Genomic DNA, 17,449 nt, shown 5'->3' on the forward strand with positions numbered 1-17,449 from the left:
TATCTTATAAGTTGCTTGTATTTTCTCCATATATTAAACAAGTGGGCCATAAAAATTATTATTTGATAAATGATATATTACACTGGTCAATACGTCCAGTCAAATATAGGATAAGGTAATATAAAATTACTTATTATGCATAATTCCCAAGTAATCCTATCTAAATAATTTCGATCAACCCAACCAAACGAGACCTTAATTATGGAGGTTTTATGTTAATTAATCTTTGAGTCGATAAAATTACAGATATTATCAATGTACCACATTATTTCCGAGTTTAATGTAATTTATCTTATATGATATTATAAATGAGCAAATTACTCTTTTATGTAAAAAAAAATAGCAATTTATTCTTTTATACTTCATAGGAAGTAATTTGCTCATTTATAATCTTACGGGAGGTTACTTCCATTATTCCCACTTTCTTGATACGTTTATCCTTAACGAATACCTTATGTTAGAAATATATTTGGTTTGACTTAAAAAAAATGTCAACCGTCCCAATTGTCATGAAATCAAATTCAAGACTATAAAGATTTGAAAATGTCAAGATTCTTAACTTTTATACGTGATCTTGACAAATTATTATTAATTTCATATAGAAAAATTATATAATATATATGTAATGCATGGTCGTTTGTGTGTGAGGTGAATGTGCATGAATTCTGTTTATGAATTTAAGCTCTGGTCGGAAACTGAACTCATAAATCGTTTCTCTGATTTTCTTGTCTTTTCTATTTCCTTTCTTTGTGTTTTTTGTTTTTTCTTTGGCTATATTTAGATATTTTTGGTTGAGCGAAGCAAAAATAGTTTTTCAGTTTGCGGATTAAACTCACGCGGGCGAGACTAAGGAAATAAACTACCAAATCCAATACAGCAGTACATTTCGTAATTCGGATCCGACGTAGAAGAGAATTGGACAAATGAGCGGCAGCGCGGGAAGCTCAGGGCGGTCGGCCGGCGGAGAGAGGGAGAAGAAGAAGGAGAAGGCGCGGGTGAGCAGGACGTCTCAAATTCTGTGGCACGCGCACCAGAACGACGTGGCGGCGGTGAGGAAGCTACTGGAGGAGGATCGTTCGCTGGTGAAAGCGAGAGACTATGATAATCGGACTCCGCTCCACGTGGCGGCGCTGCACGGCTGGATCGACGTCGCTAAATGTCTTCTGGAGTACGATGCGGACGTTAACGCTCAAGATCGATGGAAAAACACCGTAAGCTTATATCGCGATTTATTTGTATCTTGCATTTTGAGAGTTCTATGTGTGTAAACAATCGTTGAGTTCATCTGTTTGTTTATTTGTAAGTCTGGATGACGATTAATTCTGAGCTAATTTTTAGCCGCTTTTATCGAGAAAAAGTTTGTGAAATTTGGTTTTTATTTGGTGCAATACTGCGCATGTTCTCTATACATGATTTTGTCAAACCGAAAGTATTTTCAATACACTCGTTGGACATATTATCTTTTCTTTTTTTAATATTTTAATACAAGTTCTAGTTTTAATTGACCAAAATTAAGTTTGTGTGATAAGAAGGGTTACTACTCATTGCTGCTTGTCAGGTGCAACCGGCTTCAAGAAACAGCAAGAATTGTGTGATTGCAAGTCTCAGAAAACTCAAATTTGTTGGAATTTGACAAAAATTTGACCTTTGTTAACGATCATTAACAATAAGTTCAGCTTATTATGTCCGTGTTGTTTGTCTGAGTGATCAAAAAAGCTTCAACAATAGATTTGTTTTCACTTTTATTTGTCAAAAGTTTATCCTGAAAAGCCGTATGTATTCATACTGTTGTTCTATATTTTGGATTTCTCTTCCTATACATCCATTAAGAGAAATTTGCATACATAGATTCGAGTTCTCAGTCTATTGTTTCCAAAGCCTAAATGCTCATGCACCATCGCTCTCTCTTTTTTCTTTTCTTGATTTCTTTTTATGGCATGAAGGTTAATATGTGATGTAGACTCGATCTAGTTGTATATATAGACTTCTATTTAGCTGCGTTTTAATTTGTGATAACAGCCTTTAGCTGATGCTGAAGGAGCAAGAAGATCTCCCATGATTGAATTATTGAAGTCACATGGTGGGCTGTCTTATGTAAGTCTTACTTTTTTTGTGTTCTTTCTTATGTGCACTAAACACTATCTTAGACTTCAGCACATTTGACCATATTAGTTGTTTTATCTCTACTTCTCCCTCTCCTTTCACCCACACTCCGAACCCAGGTTTATTAGTGGTAACTATAAGTTTTATCCTTCATTCTTGAAGAGTTTGAAATGGCTACTAGTTCTGCATGACTTGTTTCTGAAAGCACAATGTTCTACTTGGCATTGTTTCATCTAAGCATCAAGTGTTACTGTTTCCTTCTTTTCCCTTTACCTTTTATGTTGATCTTGAACCCTTTGTGCAAAGCTTGTTTTGCGTTTGCCACAAAGTTTAAGGGACTGAACTATTGAAATCATGAGAGGTAGCAATTACTGTGCCTGAGCATTTGTCCATTATCCTTCTTGCAATGGGTTGACCAGAAACAACTGTCCCTTGGTGCAGCTACGAACAATATATATTTTCTTTCGTAAAGAATTCTATAGAATTTATAGTAAAAGGATAAGTTTTTGTAATCCTTGGAAGATGGTAATGAGATCCATGAGATAATTGAGTTAGTCAAATGATAAAACTTATAACTATCTCTCATCTTATGTTTTTGAATCCAATTTATAACTAACAGGTTGCTTTTTATTTGGGAATATTGCAGGGCCAGAATGGAAGTCATTTTGAACAGCGGCCTCTTCCACCCCCTCTTCCAAATAAGTGTGACTGGGAGATTGACCCTAATGAACTCGACTTCTCAGGCTCAACTCTGATAGGGAAGGTCTGGATTCATCTGATCGTACTCACTATTTCCCACTTAAATGTCAAACTTATAGTTTAGTCACCTCTTAGTTTCCAGAAATACGTTAGAAGATAATCTGATACATTCCTACTTCCAAGAGTTTTAATGTTTAATCTGTTTCAGTAAAAAGTTGGCAACTTTTTCTCCAATTATGATCTAGATGGTTGTTGTCTTCTTTCAATTTTCACGGAGCAGATAATTATTAGTATAGGCTTCATTTTTACTGTTTAAAGCACATAAATCCAATTTGAATTTGAGGATATAGTTACTGATTTTCTTATGGCATGTGCATCAGCTATGGCACTCTGGGCTTTTAAATTTTCTGCAATTTTGCTTGCTAATTCTACTATAACACCCACCTACCACCTGTCCACCACCCCCTACCCAGTTCCTCCATTGCTATGCATTTCTCGTTTATCCTCTGGACGCACAGTATAAGGGCAGGAGGCATGACGTAGAAACATAGGGTGTAATATGATCCGAGCTTCTGTCGACCTCTTTCATGTAATTATTTCCATTTTCTGCAACGTTTTTACTTCTCGCCGTGCATTAAAGGTTGTTATTGTTGCTCTATCACTTCATTTACGTGCAACATGTGAAGTTTTACTTGCAAAGTTCATCATTGCTGATGACAGCTGCTATTGGTAGGGGTCATTTGGTGAGATACTAAGAGCTTGCTGGCGGGGAACACCTGTTGCTATCAAACGAATCCTCCCAAACCTTTCAGACGATAAATTGGTGGTGTATGTTTCTCAAATTTGTTGAACTATGATGACATTCTTGATGGGCCCAATATCCCATTTCTTCCTCTTAGTTATGGAATATTAGTTGCTATCAATTGATTACTACCATCTGGTGATTCTTGGATGGGGCTTGTGCCAAAACTCAATTAAAGAAGAGAAAAATGAAGCTTGTATCATACAACAATGAGCTTTGACAAGTCTTATTTCATCTGACAAATCCTATTTTATAACATCTTCAAATTCTCTTAGTTTGAGATTTCAGATTTTACGAATTAAAGCTTCCTTATTAATACCACTAGCATCTAGTAACTATTTATTTATGCATTTTGGCTCCTGACTTAAGGAAAACTACCTTATATCTTGCTTGGAATTCAGTCAGGACTTCAGGCATGAGGTCAATTTGCTTGTGAAGCTTCGTCATCCAAATATTGTACAATTTCTAGGAGCTGTCACTGAAAAGAAGCCCTTAATGTTAATTACAGAGTACTTGAGAGGGGTGAGTGAATGCGTTATCCTTCTAGAAGTATAGCTCTCTGAATTTGTAAAAGGATACACCCTTGATTTCCCATTTTATTCTCTTTTAAGGGTGATCTACATCAGCATCTCAAGGAAAAAGGTGCACTGAGTCCATCAACTGCAATCAGTTTTGCTCTAGATATTGCCAGGTAAAATTGGAGTTAATTTATATTTCTTTGTTGCTGTTCAGTGATCAACTCGCCTGCATAACATCCATTTCGATAGCCCTTGTAAGATTGTAACAGTAACAGACTTGTGTCAGATGCTCATCCTTCAAATCGTGTTGCCTGAAGAAGAATATTTGGTCCAACCATCCAAATACTTATGCTCCTATGGCACTGAATTCAAAACAACTTTCCCTCTTCTTTTATATATTTTGTTTGGGATTCTCAAATATCATGAGGTTATTACATCATACTAGTCATAACTTGTGCTGTATCATAATTTCATTTCCTGATAACCATGCATATAAAAATTTGGATTGCTCTGTAACATTTTGATCTGTGTCTTGTTTCAACAGAGGCATGGCTTATCTCCACAGTGAGCCAAATGTCGTAATACACAGAGATCTCAAACCAAGGTTAGTTGCTCTTGTGATTATAAAGGCCATGCGAATCAGTTTCCCAATAATGATTACAGTTCTGCTTCCTGTCATTCTCAAAATATGATGTTGAGAATACATGCGGATCTTTCACTGTAACTCTGTATGATGACTTCTGGTAGGATATCATCCTTTTCCCTTTAGCTTCAAGATGTGACATATATGATATATTTCCAGGAATGTTCTCCTTGTCAACACAAGTGCAGACCATTTAAAAGTAGGAGATTTTGGATTAAGCAAGCTCATTAGGGCACAACAACATTCTCATGATGTGTACAAACTGACTGGCGAGACTGGAAGCTGTAAGTAACTAACTAAAGAAATAGTCTTATGCACAGCTGGGAGCTCTTATTGATGCGTAATACTACCCCTTTCATTTTTGTGATTTCAAAAGACCGTTATATGGCACCTGAAGTCTTCAAGCACCGGAAATACGACAAGAAGGTTGATGTTTTCTCTTTTGCAATGATATTATACGAGGTAATTTGGATCTGGCAATGACATACAACAAATTGAACTTGATCAAAGTATGATGTAAAGTGACTGAACTGTTGCAGATGCTTGAAGGTGAACCACCAATGTCAAACTGCGAACCATATGAAGCTGCAAAATATGTGGCTGAAGGACATAGACCAATGTTTAGGGCAAAAGGGTACACTCCGGAATTGAGAGAGTAAGTAGCTATTGATATATTATATTAATTGAGATGGCAATATACCATGTTGAATTAATGCAGCATTTCAACGAACAAAGAGACACTATGTCAAGGGCTCAGAAAACAACTCATAAATGGCTAAACTGAAAGTTATTTTCTTGAAGGCTTCATGGTTCCTTAATTTATGCAATTTTATTTAATAGAAAGTATGTATTTGAGAATCCCAAAATTGAAAATGACCAACATCAGTAGTTGCATTTTTATCTCCATACTTTAATAACCAAGCAAATTTTGACTGTAAAAAGTTGGACCTCGGAACATGATGCTTTCCTTCCTTGTTCTGAACACATTTACCTGTCGTTGATCTGCATATATTAACCTACAATGCTTTCCATGAATTTATAGGATATAACTTATGAGCTTGGTGTCTTTAACCTACCTGTACTAAAGGTTTTGGGCGTTCCATTTGCTCTGAGACATATTTTCTTTCCAGTATCTGCACAAATTTCAAATCTTTTTTTGTGTCTATGCTCGTTGAAGTTACAGTAGAAGAACTAGCACCTTATTGTTTCTTCCTAATATCCTGGTAATTGCTCGTCAAATTCTTCTTTAGGTTAACCGATCAGTGCTGGTCGCCTGACATGAACAACAGACCTCCTTTCTTGGAGATTCTGAAGAGACTTGAGAAAATCAAGGAAACGCTACCATCTGATCATCACTGGCACATATTTGCATCGTAATCCAGGACAAGTTGTCAAAAATCATGATCTTTATGTCACATCTAAAGTCTTGACTTCGTCGCTGCTGTAAGTACTGGTGCTGAGATGAACTGTCAATAGACTCCATCAGTGGAGGTTGGCAAGAATGCGTGCTCTTAGATTTAGGTTCCTCCATTACTACAGTTTTAGTAATTGCCAAAGTCTTAACATTTCCAAGTTGTCTATATTCCCCGGCTTTGTCTCTTATTTAATTTTTTTGACAATGGTTGTAATCTGTTTGTAGCTGGAAGTAAGAAACAACTGATATCAAATTCAGATTTGTAAACTGTATCTAAATACCTCTCATTTGATTCAATATCTGTGTAGGATATTGTATGCTGTTTAGGGCAGCCCAAGCATCCTATATCTTGGCAAATGAATTGTTGAATTGTATGTAATCAAAGAAGCGAAGATCTAAAGCGGAAGCCATTATAGGGGAAACTCCTTTCTATTTTCTGTAATGTTCATTTATGTGTGGAAGATACATAAGAGGGTTAAATATACAATGGGCGTAATCGCCCCCAACTACCTAACAAATTTTGTTGCATAAAAGACAAAAAAGGTAGTTTCCTGTATCTAAGAAAACCGCAGCCGTGGTATTTGCGACCTCAGTACGAGCAACCTCGTGATGTACAACTGGGACTATGTTCTCAAGATGCGTGAGCTTGAGTGCGACCTCACGATGACTGGTCTGGACTACGGCCTCGACATGTGCGACCTGGTGTTCGATCTCAAGAAGATGAGGCTGGAAGGTTGAACTCTCAACAGCCCCCCCCCCCCCAACAAGTTGGACGTGGCTCGAACGAAAATAGGCCCAACTTGGAAAGCATGGTGGTGAAGCTAGAAAAAGGCAGGATCTTAGTAAACAAATTAGCGAGCTGCAACGAACGACGCACAAATGAAGGTGAAATGAAGCCCTCTTTATAGGCATCGCGAACAAAATGGCAATCTAGTTCAATGTGCTTAGTTCGCTCATGAAATACAGGATTGGCCAAAATATGTAGAACCGCCTTGTTATCACAGAAAAAATCGATGGGCAAAGGGGCGGTAACATCAAGATGAGCAAAGATGTACGTGAGCTAATGCAGTTCGCAAACAGTGGCAGCGAGACTATGATATTATGTCTCGGCAGTTGACCTAGAGATAGTAACTTGTTCCTTAGTCTTCCAGGATACTAATGCAGGTCTAAGGAATATACAAAATCCAATACGCGAGCGCCTGGAGTCTGGGCAAGATGTAGCAATCCCTACTCGCTACATCTAATTATCACTATTTCATTCTTTCTTTAATTAGAACTCATTCTATAAGGTGATTCCCTTTCAACCCATAAAATAAATTCTAATTTATCAATATAATATATATGACAAAAGATAATAGATACCACCAAAAATTTATATTTACCCTCACAAGATGTCCTCATTTACGTAACCTCAAGGTAAGTAGTACCACAATTTTAACCACAACTTGATAAAAGACTAGAATATTTAACAAACAAGTAGCCAAAAATTTCGGCTTTAGATGTCACGACTGACCCATCTAATAAAGACCATGACACGGCTCGAAGTCCGATTTGGCTAGTTAATGTGACCTATCTCTTGAAAAATATGTGACAAGGAATGAGCTGCCTACTTAATAAGTATAGCTAACCAGTCTATATATATACACATAGACTGCAAGCCACGTACAATGCAATCACATCAATTAACAAATATTCGTCTTACAACAACAACAGATATAAAGAATAATGCATGCCCATGATTGTACATCAATCCACGATATAATATTTAATCCACAGTCAATGATTTCGTCGGTCATCATCATCTCATCATCATATCATATACAGCACAAGATGTCCATTGTATTTGATATCCCCACAATCTCTACTCAAGTGTGTAGCAATATCAGCACAGTATATCACAACCAACATGGTATCCCCACACCACCCAAGTATGTAGCTAACAGCACAGGATATTCCTCGCTGCCCGAAATACCCTGATACTCTACGCGCCATGGTACCTAGCTTAATTCATATATTTTTCGTATCACATCATCAATCACATTATCATAAACCATTGACTGTGTTCCCAACTAAGTAAGCATCATCTTTTATTTCAAGTTACAACGGCAATATCACTACTTCATCATTATACTCTCCATAATAATTAGTTACTTAGTAATAATTTCTCAATTCGATTTTATGTAACAATCAATTATACGATCATGTAATCATACCACTCTCACATCCATCCATTACAAACAATATGACACATAGTAGGATTTCCACCGATATTAAGGTAATCTAACAAATAATCCACAACTAATTATATAAACAATCAATGTACGAAATCTATGTATGTAAATATAAAGCCAAGTTCACGATCACATCTAAGAAACCAATATATGTAATATATACAATACTACCCATATAGCTATATATATAAATCCAATTAGCTATACTTACCTTAAATCCCAAAATGCTTTGGTTTCACGAGGGACTGCTCAACCCTCTATTCATGATGAAGGAGGTAAGTCCATAGATTGCGACCATGATCAGCCAAAATAGTTAAGATATAGTTGTAATGCGTTTGTTTTGCCTTACGACATGTCTCACAAGATAGGTTTAATGATTCATTGTTCAAATTCATAATGAAATTTGCTTTAACACTTGTAATGGTGCGTGCCCTAATCTATGGTCCCAAGAAAGGCATTACAATTAGTAGAGTGAGAAAAGCCAGCAGTATGACAGTAGGTCGCAGGCTGAAAAACAGAGTCAGCACCATATTACCTAACAACATAAAAGACTCTTGAATGGGAATCCCACAATTTGGTTTCTTTTAGTTACCCGGTCCTGCGAGACAAAACTCGTTTTAGTGAACTGGAAGAAGAATCATTGCGACATAGCTGAGCGACAGAAAGCAAATTAACTGAAAAGGAAGGAATGTAAAGGACATGCGTGAGTGTAACTTCATTGTTTAAGTGCATCTCATCAATGTATGGTACAATTTTCTTGGTGCCGCCGAGTAAGATTATGGAATGTTTTTGTAAGGGTTTTGAGTAGGATAGGAAAAGAGCGAGATTAGCATATATGTGGTTTGTGGCCCCGGTGTCAATTATCAAACAACCCAAGTCAATAGCAAAGATTTCAGATACATTACCAGTGAAGTCGTTGTCGGTGTGGCACGCAAAATTGGCACAGTTAGTGAGTGGATCTGCTGGTATGTTCATCTTCTGCATGAGTTTGATGAGGTCGGTCATCAACTCAGCGATCTGCTTGGTGGAAGTTGAACTCCTAACGACCTCTTTGACATCTGTTGTTGTGGCAGCAAAGCCCTTGAAACCCGATCCCTTGCCCCTTTTGTTGTCACCTAGAGCCTTGTACCAATCTGGTGTGCCATGAAACTAAAAGCACATCTCTTGAGCGTGTCCAGATTTGGGGCAATGTGAGCACATGGTGCGCTTATCCAGAGGAGGCCTCTTTCGATTTTGAGACCTGTTTCCACTGTCCCATCTACTGTCTTTGAATGTGAGGTGATAAGCCAAATGGCTGGAGGAGTCACCTATGTTGCTGTGAATAATTTGCTATTTTTCTACGGTGAAGAGTATTGAGAAGGCTCGTTCAATGTTTGGTAAGGGATCTTGCATCAAAAGTTGACTTTTTTCAGCATCATAACTCTCATGAAGCCCCATGAGGAATTGTAATAATTGTGTAGCTTCATCTTTCACCACAATTGCTTTGTTAACATCGCAGATGCACCCCCTGCAGCTACAGCTCGGTGTAAGAGATAGACACTGAAGCTCGTTCCAGAGCTTCTTGATCTTCATCATATATGCTGTCATCGACATATTGCGCTAGGCAATAGAAGATATTTCCCGTTGAATCTGGTAAACTATGGGGCTATTGCTGCGCCCATACCTTCCTTAGATCTCAAGCCATAGTTCTCATGAGGAGGAGACATACATGAAACCCTCCACAATCTCTTTGGAGATAAAGTTCCAAATCCATGAGGTGACCATTAGATCCACACACCTCCATTGCTCAAAATTGGCAAAGCCCATCATTGGCCTGGGAAAGGTCCCATCAATGAAATCGAGTTTCATCTTAGTTCCAAGTGCGACATACATTGCGCGACTCCACAACGGGAAATTGGTTCCATCCAGAGGCGAAGAGGATAAGACCATACCGGAGTGTTTTAAAGGATGTAGATACTGAGCTTCCTTCTCAAGTTGATTTGCTTCAGCCCTACTATTTAATCGACCAGGGTGTGGTAACGGCGAGCATTGTACCAATTGTGTATTCAGGTGGCGTATTCAGATTCCTTCATAGAGAAAGCTTTAATACCATGTTGAATTGTATGTAATTAAAGAAGCAAAAATGTAAAGCGGAAGCCATTGTAGGGGAAACTCTTTTCTATTTTTCGTAATGTTCATTTATGTGTGGAAGATACACAAGGGGGTTAAATATACAATGGGCGTAACCGCCCCCAACTAACTAACAAACTTATTACATAAAAAGACAAAAAAGGTAATTAGAGAATATCTATCCAGTATTTAAGAAAACCGTAACCGTGGTATCTGTGACCTGAGACACGACCTCAGTATGGGTGACCTCGTGATGTACAGCTGGGACTATGTTCTCAAGATGCATGAGATCGAGTGCGACCTCATGATGATTGGTCTGAACTACAACCTCAACATGTACGACCTGGTGTTCGATCTCAAGATGATGAGGCTGGGAGATCGAACTCTCAACATGAATTCAGTTTGTCACAATATTTGGTACACTATACAAATTTGTCATGCTCAAGTGATACTCTTAGCTAGTTGAGAGTAATAATGCATAAATATTATGACCCTTCCCTGTCAATTTTCTCCTTGTGTGAAGATCGCCTTCTAAGGAACAATAACTTGATTGAGATGAATATATATATATATATTTGTAAAGTTGTCTGTGTCTAAATAAGAAGTTTGGTGCACTAACTGCCCAAATGATTCTATCAATCCACTCTGAAACTAGTGAACCACTCTTGTGCTTTTTCAGTAAACATGGTTACAAACAATTTAGCGCTAATAGAATCGGACTATCCATACAAATTCATCACCAAATTGAATGCTACCACGTGTTCTTGGGGGTCTTTCATCCCATCATATTTAGATAGATCTGGGAATCAAAAGTTATGATTTACCACCTCCATCAAGATTTTGTTAGAGAATTGTGAATTTCGGTTCTGAGCCACGATCTCTCCCAGTCTTTTAAGCTCGTCGATTTGCAACCCCAACCTTTCTATTTGGCAACTAACATCATTTACATTTGCCCTAGAAATTTCGGGCTTTGTTAGATAGCCCTCTCTCTTGGCCTTTCTCAGGCTCCCTTCTGTGTATCGCTCCCCCTGCTCAATTTCTACCTCCTTTACTTTGAAAAACTACCTTTTCATACCTTCCTTCATTGTTGGGGTGATAGTCCTCCTTTCATACTCTACAATAGCCTTTTTACTAGCTTCATCTATCATGTATTGCATATCCGCTCGAGAAGTATGTACTATCTAATCATCCCGCCGGACGGGTGTTTCCTCATCTTCGGAATGGTTCTCCCTTCTAGATGCGCCTTCCATCTGAAGTGCCTTGCTTTTTCACAGGTTCCCCACAGACGGTGCCAAAAATTGATCCGGGTCGCTAAGGACTATCTCCTATAAGTGAGATCGAGTTTGCCGTAAACCACCTAGAAACATAGTTCCTAAGAAAAACAAGGAGATTGTCAGGCTAGTTGGGAGGTCTCCAACTAAACCCTCTGATGCTTAAGTCAGTAATGGAAGATGGTTGAAAGCAATCTATAAAGGTTAATGTGATTGAAAGTATAATTAATGTAACGTATCATAATGTGATTTATAGGCCCAAGTATCTGTACATGGCAGGACCACGTGGAATCATCCTAGGCAAGGTGTTGTTACAAGATCAATGGTCCAGGCTCCGAGTCCCAGACTCAAGTCGGCTCTCCGCGGGTCAGGTCCGCAACCCCGACAGTAAAAAGTATGCACATCCTATTCATTTTCTATACTTTTTCCTATTTTGAGGGTAGTATCGTCCAAAACTCCAACTGGGGGTAATACCCCCATCAATATCTATGGACTTGTGTGTGTCTGTGTGAATGATGGGGATTACCTGCTAAAAAGACCAAAAATAAAATGGACATTGCAGCAGGATCCGCATGTAAGGTCACTGGTCAGGTTGCTGGGACCCACCCTGCACTTTGACCCGTAGTCCGACCCGATAAACCAAGAAGAATTATGCACTGTCCAATTAGGGCTGGGAGACACTCAGATTGCGACACGTGGCTTGATCTATAGTGTCAAATTGGACTCTATAAATACTGAGATACAATTCACTTGAAGTAACTGGCATTAATTACTTTTGATTGTTCACCTTCTAATCGCATATTTCTATCAGGACCCGAACTAATTTGAGCATCAGAGGGTTTTAGTCGGGGACGAACCCAACGAGCCTAACGTACGTGTTTCAATCCTCAAGACCCATCACCAATTTGGGGAGGCTATGTGGCCCCATTTGAGGTCGTTCCACGAGGTGGCATATTCGAGCTGGATCAGTGAACAGTCATTGTCAGTTGGTGTAGGTGGTGATTCTGGTTGTTGTGACTCACACGAATTTAATGGAGGAGTAATGCGCTTTTTCATGATTCCTCTCATTGAGTTGTTGGTGTACTTTGAGCAAGTTTTGCCTTTGCCAACGGTTGCTAACAATGACGGCCAGCGTACAATGTGCATGTCATTTGCTGGATTGATCGAGAAGCTTCTTCAACTATGGATAGTTTGCATTGTTGATTTGTCAAAATATTATCCTAAAAGTAGTATGATATTCGTAGTGTCGTTTGATGCTTGGATTACTGTTTCTTTCTTTCCAATGATCATTCATTCTGAACTATGTGAAGATAGATTCCAGTTGTCATTGCAGTGCTTCCAAGATCTCTTTCTCTCTTTTCCTTCTGTCGATTTCTTTTTATGGCATGAATATGCAAGGTAATCTCCATCTAATTTCTATATATAGTCTTCCATTTAGTTGTTTTTCCATCTGAATTCTATACTTGTGGTAACAGCCATTAGCTGATGCTGAAGGAGCAAAAAGATATAGCATGATTGAATTATTAAAGACAAATGGTGGTCTCTCTTATGTAAGTCTCATTTTTGTTGAGTTATTCCTTTGGTGCAATAAGGACTGTTTAGACTCATGAGTTTTGCCATTAAATTTTTGTTGTTTCCTCTCTTTCCCCTTTTCACCTTTTTCGTTGATTTTAAATCCTTTCTGCAAAGCTTGGTTTCCATTTCTCAACAATGATTTGGAACTGAAATACTGAAATCATGATTTGGCATTTGCTGTGGCAGAACATTTGCCTATTATCTTCTTGCAATTGGTTGACTCAAAAGAACTATCTTTTGGTAAAGATAGGAATGATAAATATTTTCTTCTGTAGAACAAAATTCGATAAGAAAACGTGCATGACTGAGTTAGATGAACTATAAAATATATCATTGTATTTCAACTTAATCCATTTTAGAGTTTCTCAGCTTGCTTCCTTTTGCACATATTGCAGGGCCAGAATGGAAGTCATTATGAAGGGAGGCATATTCCACTGGGAGATTGACCCTTCTGAGCTGGACTTCTCAAACTCGACCCTGATAGGGAAGGTCTGGATTCATCTAGATAATGCTACTGATGAGTTCCTAAAGTTATAATTCAGTTAGTTCTCAGTTTCAAAACTTACCTAATAAGAGAATCTGATACATCCTTACTGGAAACACTCGAGAGATTTGATGTTTAATCTGTTCAAGTAAAGTCACCAACTCCTTTTCCAATCCCGATCTAGATATATTTCTTGGAAGGCATTACGTTTAATGTTAAAATGCACATATATCCAACTTGAATTTGAGGATGTAGTTAACTTTAGGGTGGACATATACATGAGCTTTTGCCTTCCGGGACTTCAAATTTTTTCGGTACATTGTGGCTTGCTAGTTCCGCTATAACATCTTCCACTGGCCACCTCCCGACAACCTTGAAAGCAACCTCCACCCAATCCCGCCCGGTTCCTCCTTCCATATGCACTTCATGTTTATCTTCTGGAGTTGGAGTGTCAGGGCAGGAGTGGGTAAGGTAAGGTAGAAACGGAGTGTAATATGCTTCTTGAGCTGCTGGCTACCTGTTTCATGTGATTTATTTCTATTTTCTGCAACAATTTCTTTCTTTTTGACATGTATCAAAATTTGTTCGTCATTGCTCTATCACTTCAGCTACATTTAATATGTGAAACTTTCTTTTGCAAAGTTCACTTTGGCTGATGACAGCTGATATTGGTAGGGATCAATTGGTGAGATACTGAAAGCTTGGCGGGGAACACCTTGCTATCAAACGCATCCTTCCAAACCGTTCAGATGATAGATTGGTGATGTATGTGTCTCAACTTTGTTAAACAGATGACATTCTTAACATGCTGAAGTTCCCAATATCAAATGCCATCATTGGATTGGTGCCAGTGGTGATTCATGGATGGGGCTTGTGGCAAACTCAATGACAAAAACTTGTAAGCATACAACAGTGGCTTTTGACAAGTCTTAACTCATGCTCGGAACCTGTTTATTCTGCAGTTTCTTAGTTTGAGATTTCAATCTTTGTTTATCCTGTAGTAACTATTTACGTCTTTCTTTCACCTCCTGACTTGAGGCAAATTACCTTATCTCTTGCTCGAAATTCAGTCAGGACTTCAGGCATGAGGTCAATTTTCTAGTGAAGCTTCGTCATCCGAATATTGTACATTTTCTAGGAGCTGTTACTGAAAAGAAGCCCTTAATGTTAATCACAGAAGTACTTGAAAGGGGTAAGTGGATGTGTTTCTATGGAGTTAATATATAATCTTTAATGCTGTTCAGTGATGAACTCCCTGCGCATAGCATCCATTTCAATAGCCCTTCTAAATACTTGCACTCTTAATAGAGAAGGCTTATGTCAGATGCTCATCCTTTTGAAGTCTTTTGCCTGATGAACAATATATCTTCAGAAAATTCATATGTCTCTGTGGGATTAAAGTCATACTTTGCCCCATTCTTTCTCATTTTTGTTCGGATGCTCAAAGTTGATGTGGTTAACTCATCTAGCAGTCATAATCCATGCTCTGCCACAATTATATGTCCAGATATGCATGCTTATAAAAATTTGGATTGCTCTGTAAAATTTTGATCTGTTCCTTGTTTTGACAGAGGCATGGCTTATCTCCACAATGAGCCCAATGTTATAATACACAGAGATCTTAAACCAAGGTTAGTCGCTTTTAAGCTTGCAAAAGAGCATGTAAATCAGCCTCCTAATAATCCGCTTCCTGTCGTTGTCAAACTATGATGTCGACAATGCATGCAGATTTTTCTCTGTATCTCTTCATGATGAACTTTCTGGTGTAATTCCATTTTTCCCCTTAGCTTCCAAGATGATATATGGTGTGTTTCCAGGGATGTTCTCCTTGTCAACTCCAGTGCATACCACATAAAAGTAGGAGATTTTGGATTAAGCAAACTCATTAGGGAGCGACATTCTAATGATGTGTACAAAATGACTGGCAAAGCAGAAGCAGGAACAGTTTTATGCAACGGGAGTTCTTATTGATGCTTAATACTTTTGTGATTCCGGAAGACCATTATATGGCACCTGAAGTCTTCAAGCACCAGAAATATGATAAGGTCGACGTGTTCTCTTTTGCAATTATATTATATGAGGTAATCTTTTATTCGGTCCCATGACTTTGAACTAGCTAAACTTTGATCAAATATAACATAGAGTAACTGTGAGCTGTTGCAGATGCTTGAAGGTGAGCCACCACTTTCACATTATGAACCAGACGAAGCTGCCAGATGTGTGGCAGAAAGACACGGACCAATTTTCAGGGCAAAAGGTTTTACTCCTGAGTTGAAAGAGTAAGTATCTATCGATACAAATCTTATACCACGTCAATATACCATGTGGACCGAGGACTGGTTAGAAAAAAGGAAAAGGCTTGTAAAATGGCTTGGGAAATAACTCGTGAATGATCATATAGCGATATCTAACATGTTATAGAAATTCTTCTAATTGCTCCTGTAATACCTTAATAACATACTAACTATATATTTCTGGAAAAAGAATTTGATAAGATGACTGAGAAAAGTAAATGAGACTCTTTAACATAAAGCCTCCCTTTTCTCCTGTCTAATTTGTCTGTAAATACAATGAGTGCATGAAACTTTTCAGCATTCTGCTACAACCAAATCTAGCAAATTTCCAGACCTGGAAGATGATTGGACTGGATGTATGGCAATCAAACTGAATTCATAAGCATTCTTCTGTTTGCATTACTGGGTTAATAATTAGGACAGATGCTGCAGGAGTAAAGAGAAAAGTGTAAAGGATGTCTAAGGATTCTGTATACAAAAAAACACTGTACTTGAAAATGGTTTGTCTTACATCCTAAGACATTTTATACGGGATAGTGTTTGAATATGAAATTTTTAGATAATAATGACTTCTAGCATATTCCATTGTGATCTTACGGCAAATTATATTTCTAGTATCGCACAAAGTTGAAATAGATTCCGCCTTTACATCAGCAAACTTCAAGTTTATATCGTAACATGTGTTGAACTTATAATACTTGTATAGGTTAGTTCAGTACTGCTGGGCGGCAGACATGAACATGAGACCCTCTTTCTTGGAGATCTTGAAGACACTTGAGAAAATCAAGGAAACGCTACCATCTGATTGTCAATGAAACATTCTTGCATCCTGATGTGAAACCTGAGACGGACAGGGCGACTCCATGATGTGCTTCAGGTCCAGTGACCTATCTTATCAACAGTGATACCTGTTGCAAGAACCAGATTCCACAATAGTAACATACTTAAAGCTAGTAACTGTTGGCAAAACGTTTCATCTTGGAACCTTGATTTATTTGGTTGCAACATGTAGTAGCCTGAAGTACAGAGCAACTTATACGTGTTTGAGAAAAAGCAATGAAACCTTGATTTACTTGGTTGCAACATGTAGTGGCCTGAAGTACAGATCAACTTACACGTGTTTGAGAAAAAGCGATGTTCGCTGTCTCTTTATATAGATTTGTGATTGTGCGTTATAGCATCGTCGAGTAGGTTTAAGTTGGTGTAAGTGGTGATTCTGTTTATTTGATTTTACTTGTAGCTCTGTTGGTTTGGTTTGGTTTTAGGACAAGCATATGATTGAGAAGCATCAACATAAATCCCAGAA

At 38.1% G+C, this 17,449-nt stretch overlaps 2 protein-coding genes across 3 annotated transcripts; both read left to right on the forward strand.

Moving 5' to 3' along the window:
• The first annotated feature begins 624 nt into the window (after positions 1–624).
• On the forward strand, positions 625–6,585 carry LOC105159994 (serine/threonine-protein kinase VIK). The gene is made up of 11 exons (XM_011077232.3): positions 625–1,211; positions 2,020–2,094; positions 2,750–2,866; positions 3,536–3,630; positions 4,006–4,126; positions 4,216–4,295; positions 4,667–4,726; positions 4,925–5,049; positions 5,142–5,227; positions 5,305–5,420; positions 6,016–6,585. The coding sequence occupies exons 1-11, from the start codon at positions 924–926 to the stop codon at positions 6,140–6,142; spliced, it is 1,290 nt and encodes a 429-aa protein (XP_011075534.1). The 5' UTR covers positions 625–923; the 3' UTR covers positions 6,143–6,585.
• A 4,746-nt stretch (positions 6,586–11,331) lies between these two features.
• Positions 11,332–17,372, forward strand: LOC105160082 (serine/threonine-protein kinase VIK-like). 2 transcript variants are annotated; one of them, XR_016065235.1, is made up of 11 exons: positions 11,332–12,184; positions 12,602–13,019; positions 13,124–13,188; positions 13,266–13,340; positions 13,761–13,854; positions 14,525–14,747; positions 14,920–15,041; positions 15,421–15,480; positions 15,667–15,930; positions 16,013–16,128; positions 16,850–17,372. XR_016065235.1 is itself a non-coding variant. In XM_088879818.1 (10 exons), exons 8-10 carry the CDS (start codon positions 15,799–15,801, stop codon positions 16,956–16,958), a joined length of 357 nt encoding a protein of 118 aa, XP_088735944.1. In that variant the 5' UTR covers positions 11,336–12,184; positions 12,602–13,188; positions 13,266–13,340; positions 13,761–13,854; positions 14,525–14,747; positions 14,920–15,041; positions 15,421–15,480; positions 15,667–15,798; the 3' UTR covers positions 16,959–17,364. The 2 variants fall into 2 exon arrangements, 1 of the variants encoding a protein (XP_088735944.1); XM_088879818.1 differs by having other exon boundaries at positions 11,336–12,184; positions 12,602–13,188; positions 16,850–17,364.
• Positions 17,373–17,449: the final 77 nt, after the last annotated feature.

The sequence above is a fragment of the Sesamum indicum genome, linkage group LG4, assembly GCF_026168435.1.
Source record: "Sesamum indicum cultivar Baizhima isolate 11 linkage group LG4, ASM2616843v1, whole genome shotgun sequence".
Lineage (NCBI taxonomy): Eukaryota > Viridiplantae > Streptophyta > Magnoliopsida > Lamiales > Pedaliaceae > Sesamum > Sesamum indicum.

What these genes read in the sequence shown, in the direction of transcription:
- LOC105159994 (XM_011077232.3), top strand. Translation starts at nt 924, where the DNA reads ATGAGCGGCAGCGCGGGAAGCTCAGGGCGGTCGGCCGGCGGAGAGAGG. An exon ending in AAGATCGATGGAAAAACACC is followed by an intron (nt 1,212 to 2,019) that starts GTAAGCTTATAT and finishes TTGTGATAACAG; the next exon opens with CCTTTAGCTGATGCTGAAGG. An exon ending in TACACTCCGGAATTGAGAGA is followed by an intron (nt 5,421 to 6,015) that starts GTAAGTAGCTAT and finishes ATTCTTCTTTAG; the next exon opens with GTTAACCGATCAGTGCTGGT.
- LOC105160082 (XM_088879818.1), top strand. Translation starts at nt 15,799, where the DNA reads ATGCAACGGGAGTTCTTATTGATGCTTAATACTTTTGTGATTCCGGAA. An exon ending in TTGCAATTATATTATATGAG is followed by an intron (nt 15,931 to 16,012) that starts GTAATCTTTTAT and finishes GAGCTGTTGCAG; the next exon opens with ATGCTTGAAGGTGAGCCACC. An exon ending in TTTACTCCTGAGTTGAAAGA is followed by an intron (nt 16,129 to 16,849) that starts GTAAGTATCTAT and finishes ATACTTGTATAG; the next exon opens with GTTAGTTCAGTACTGCTGGG.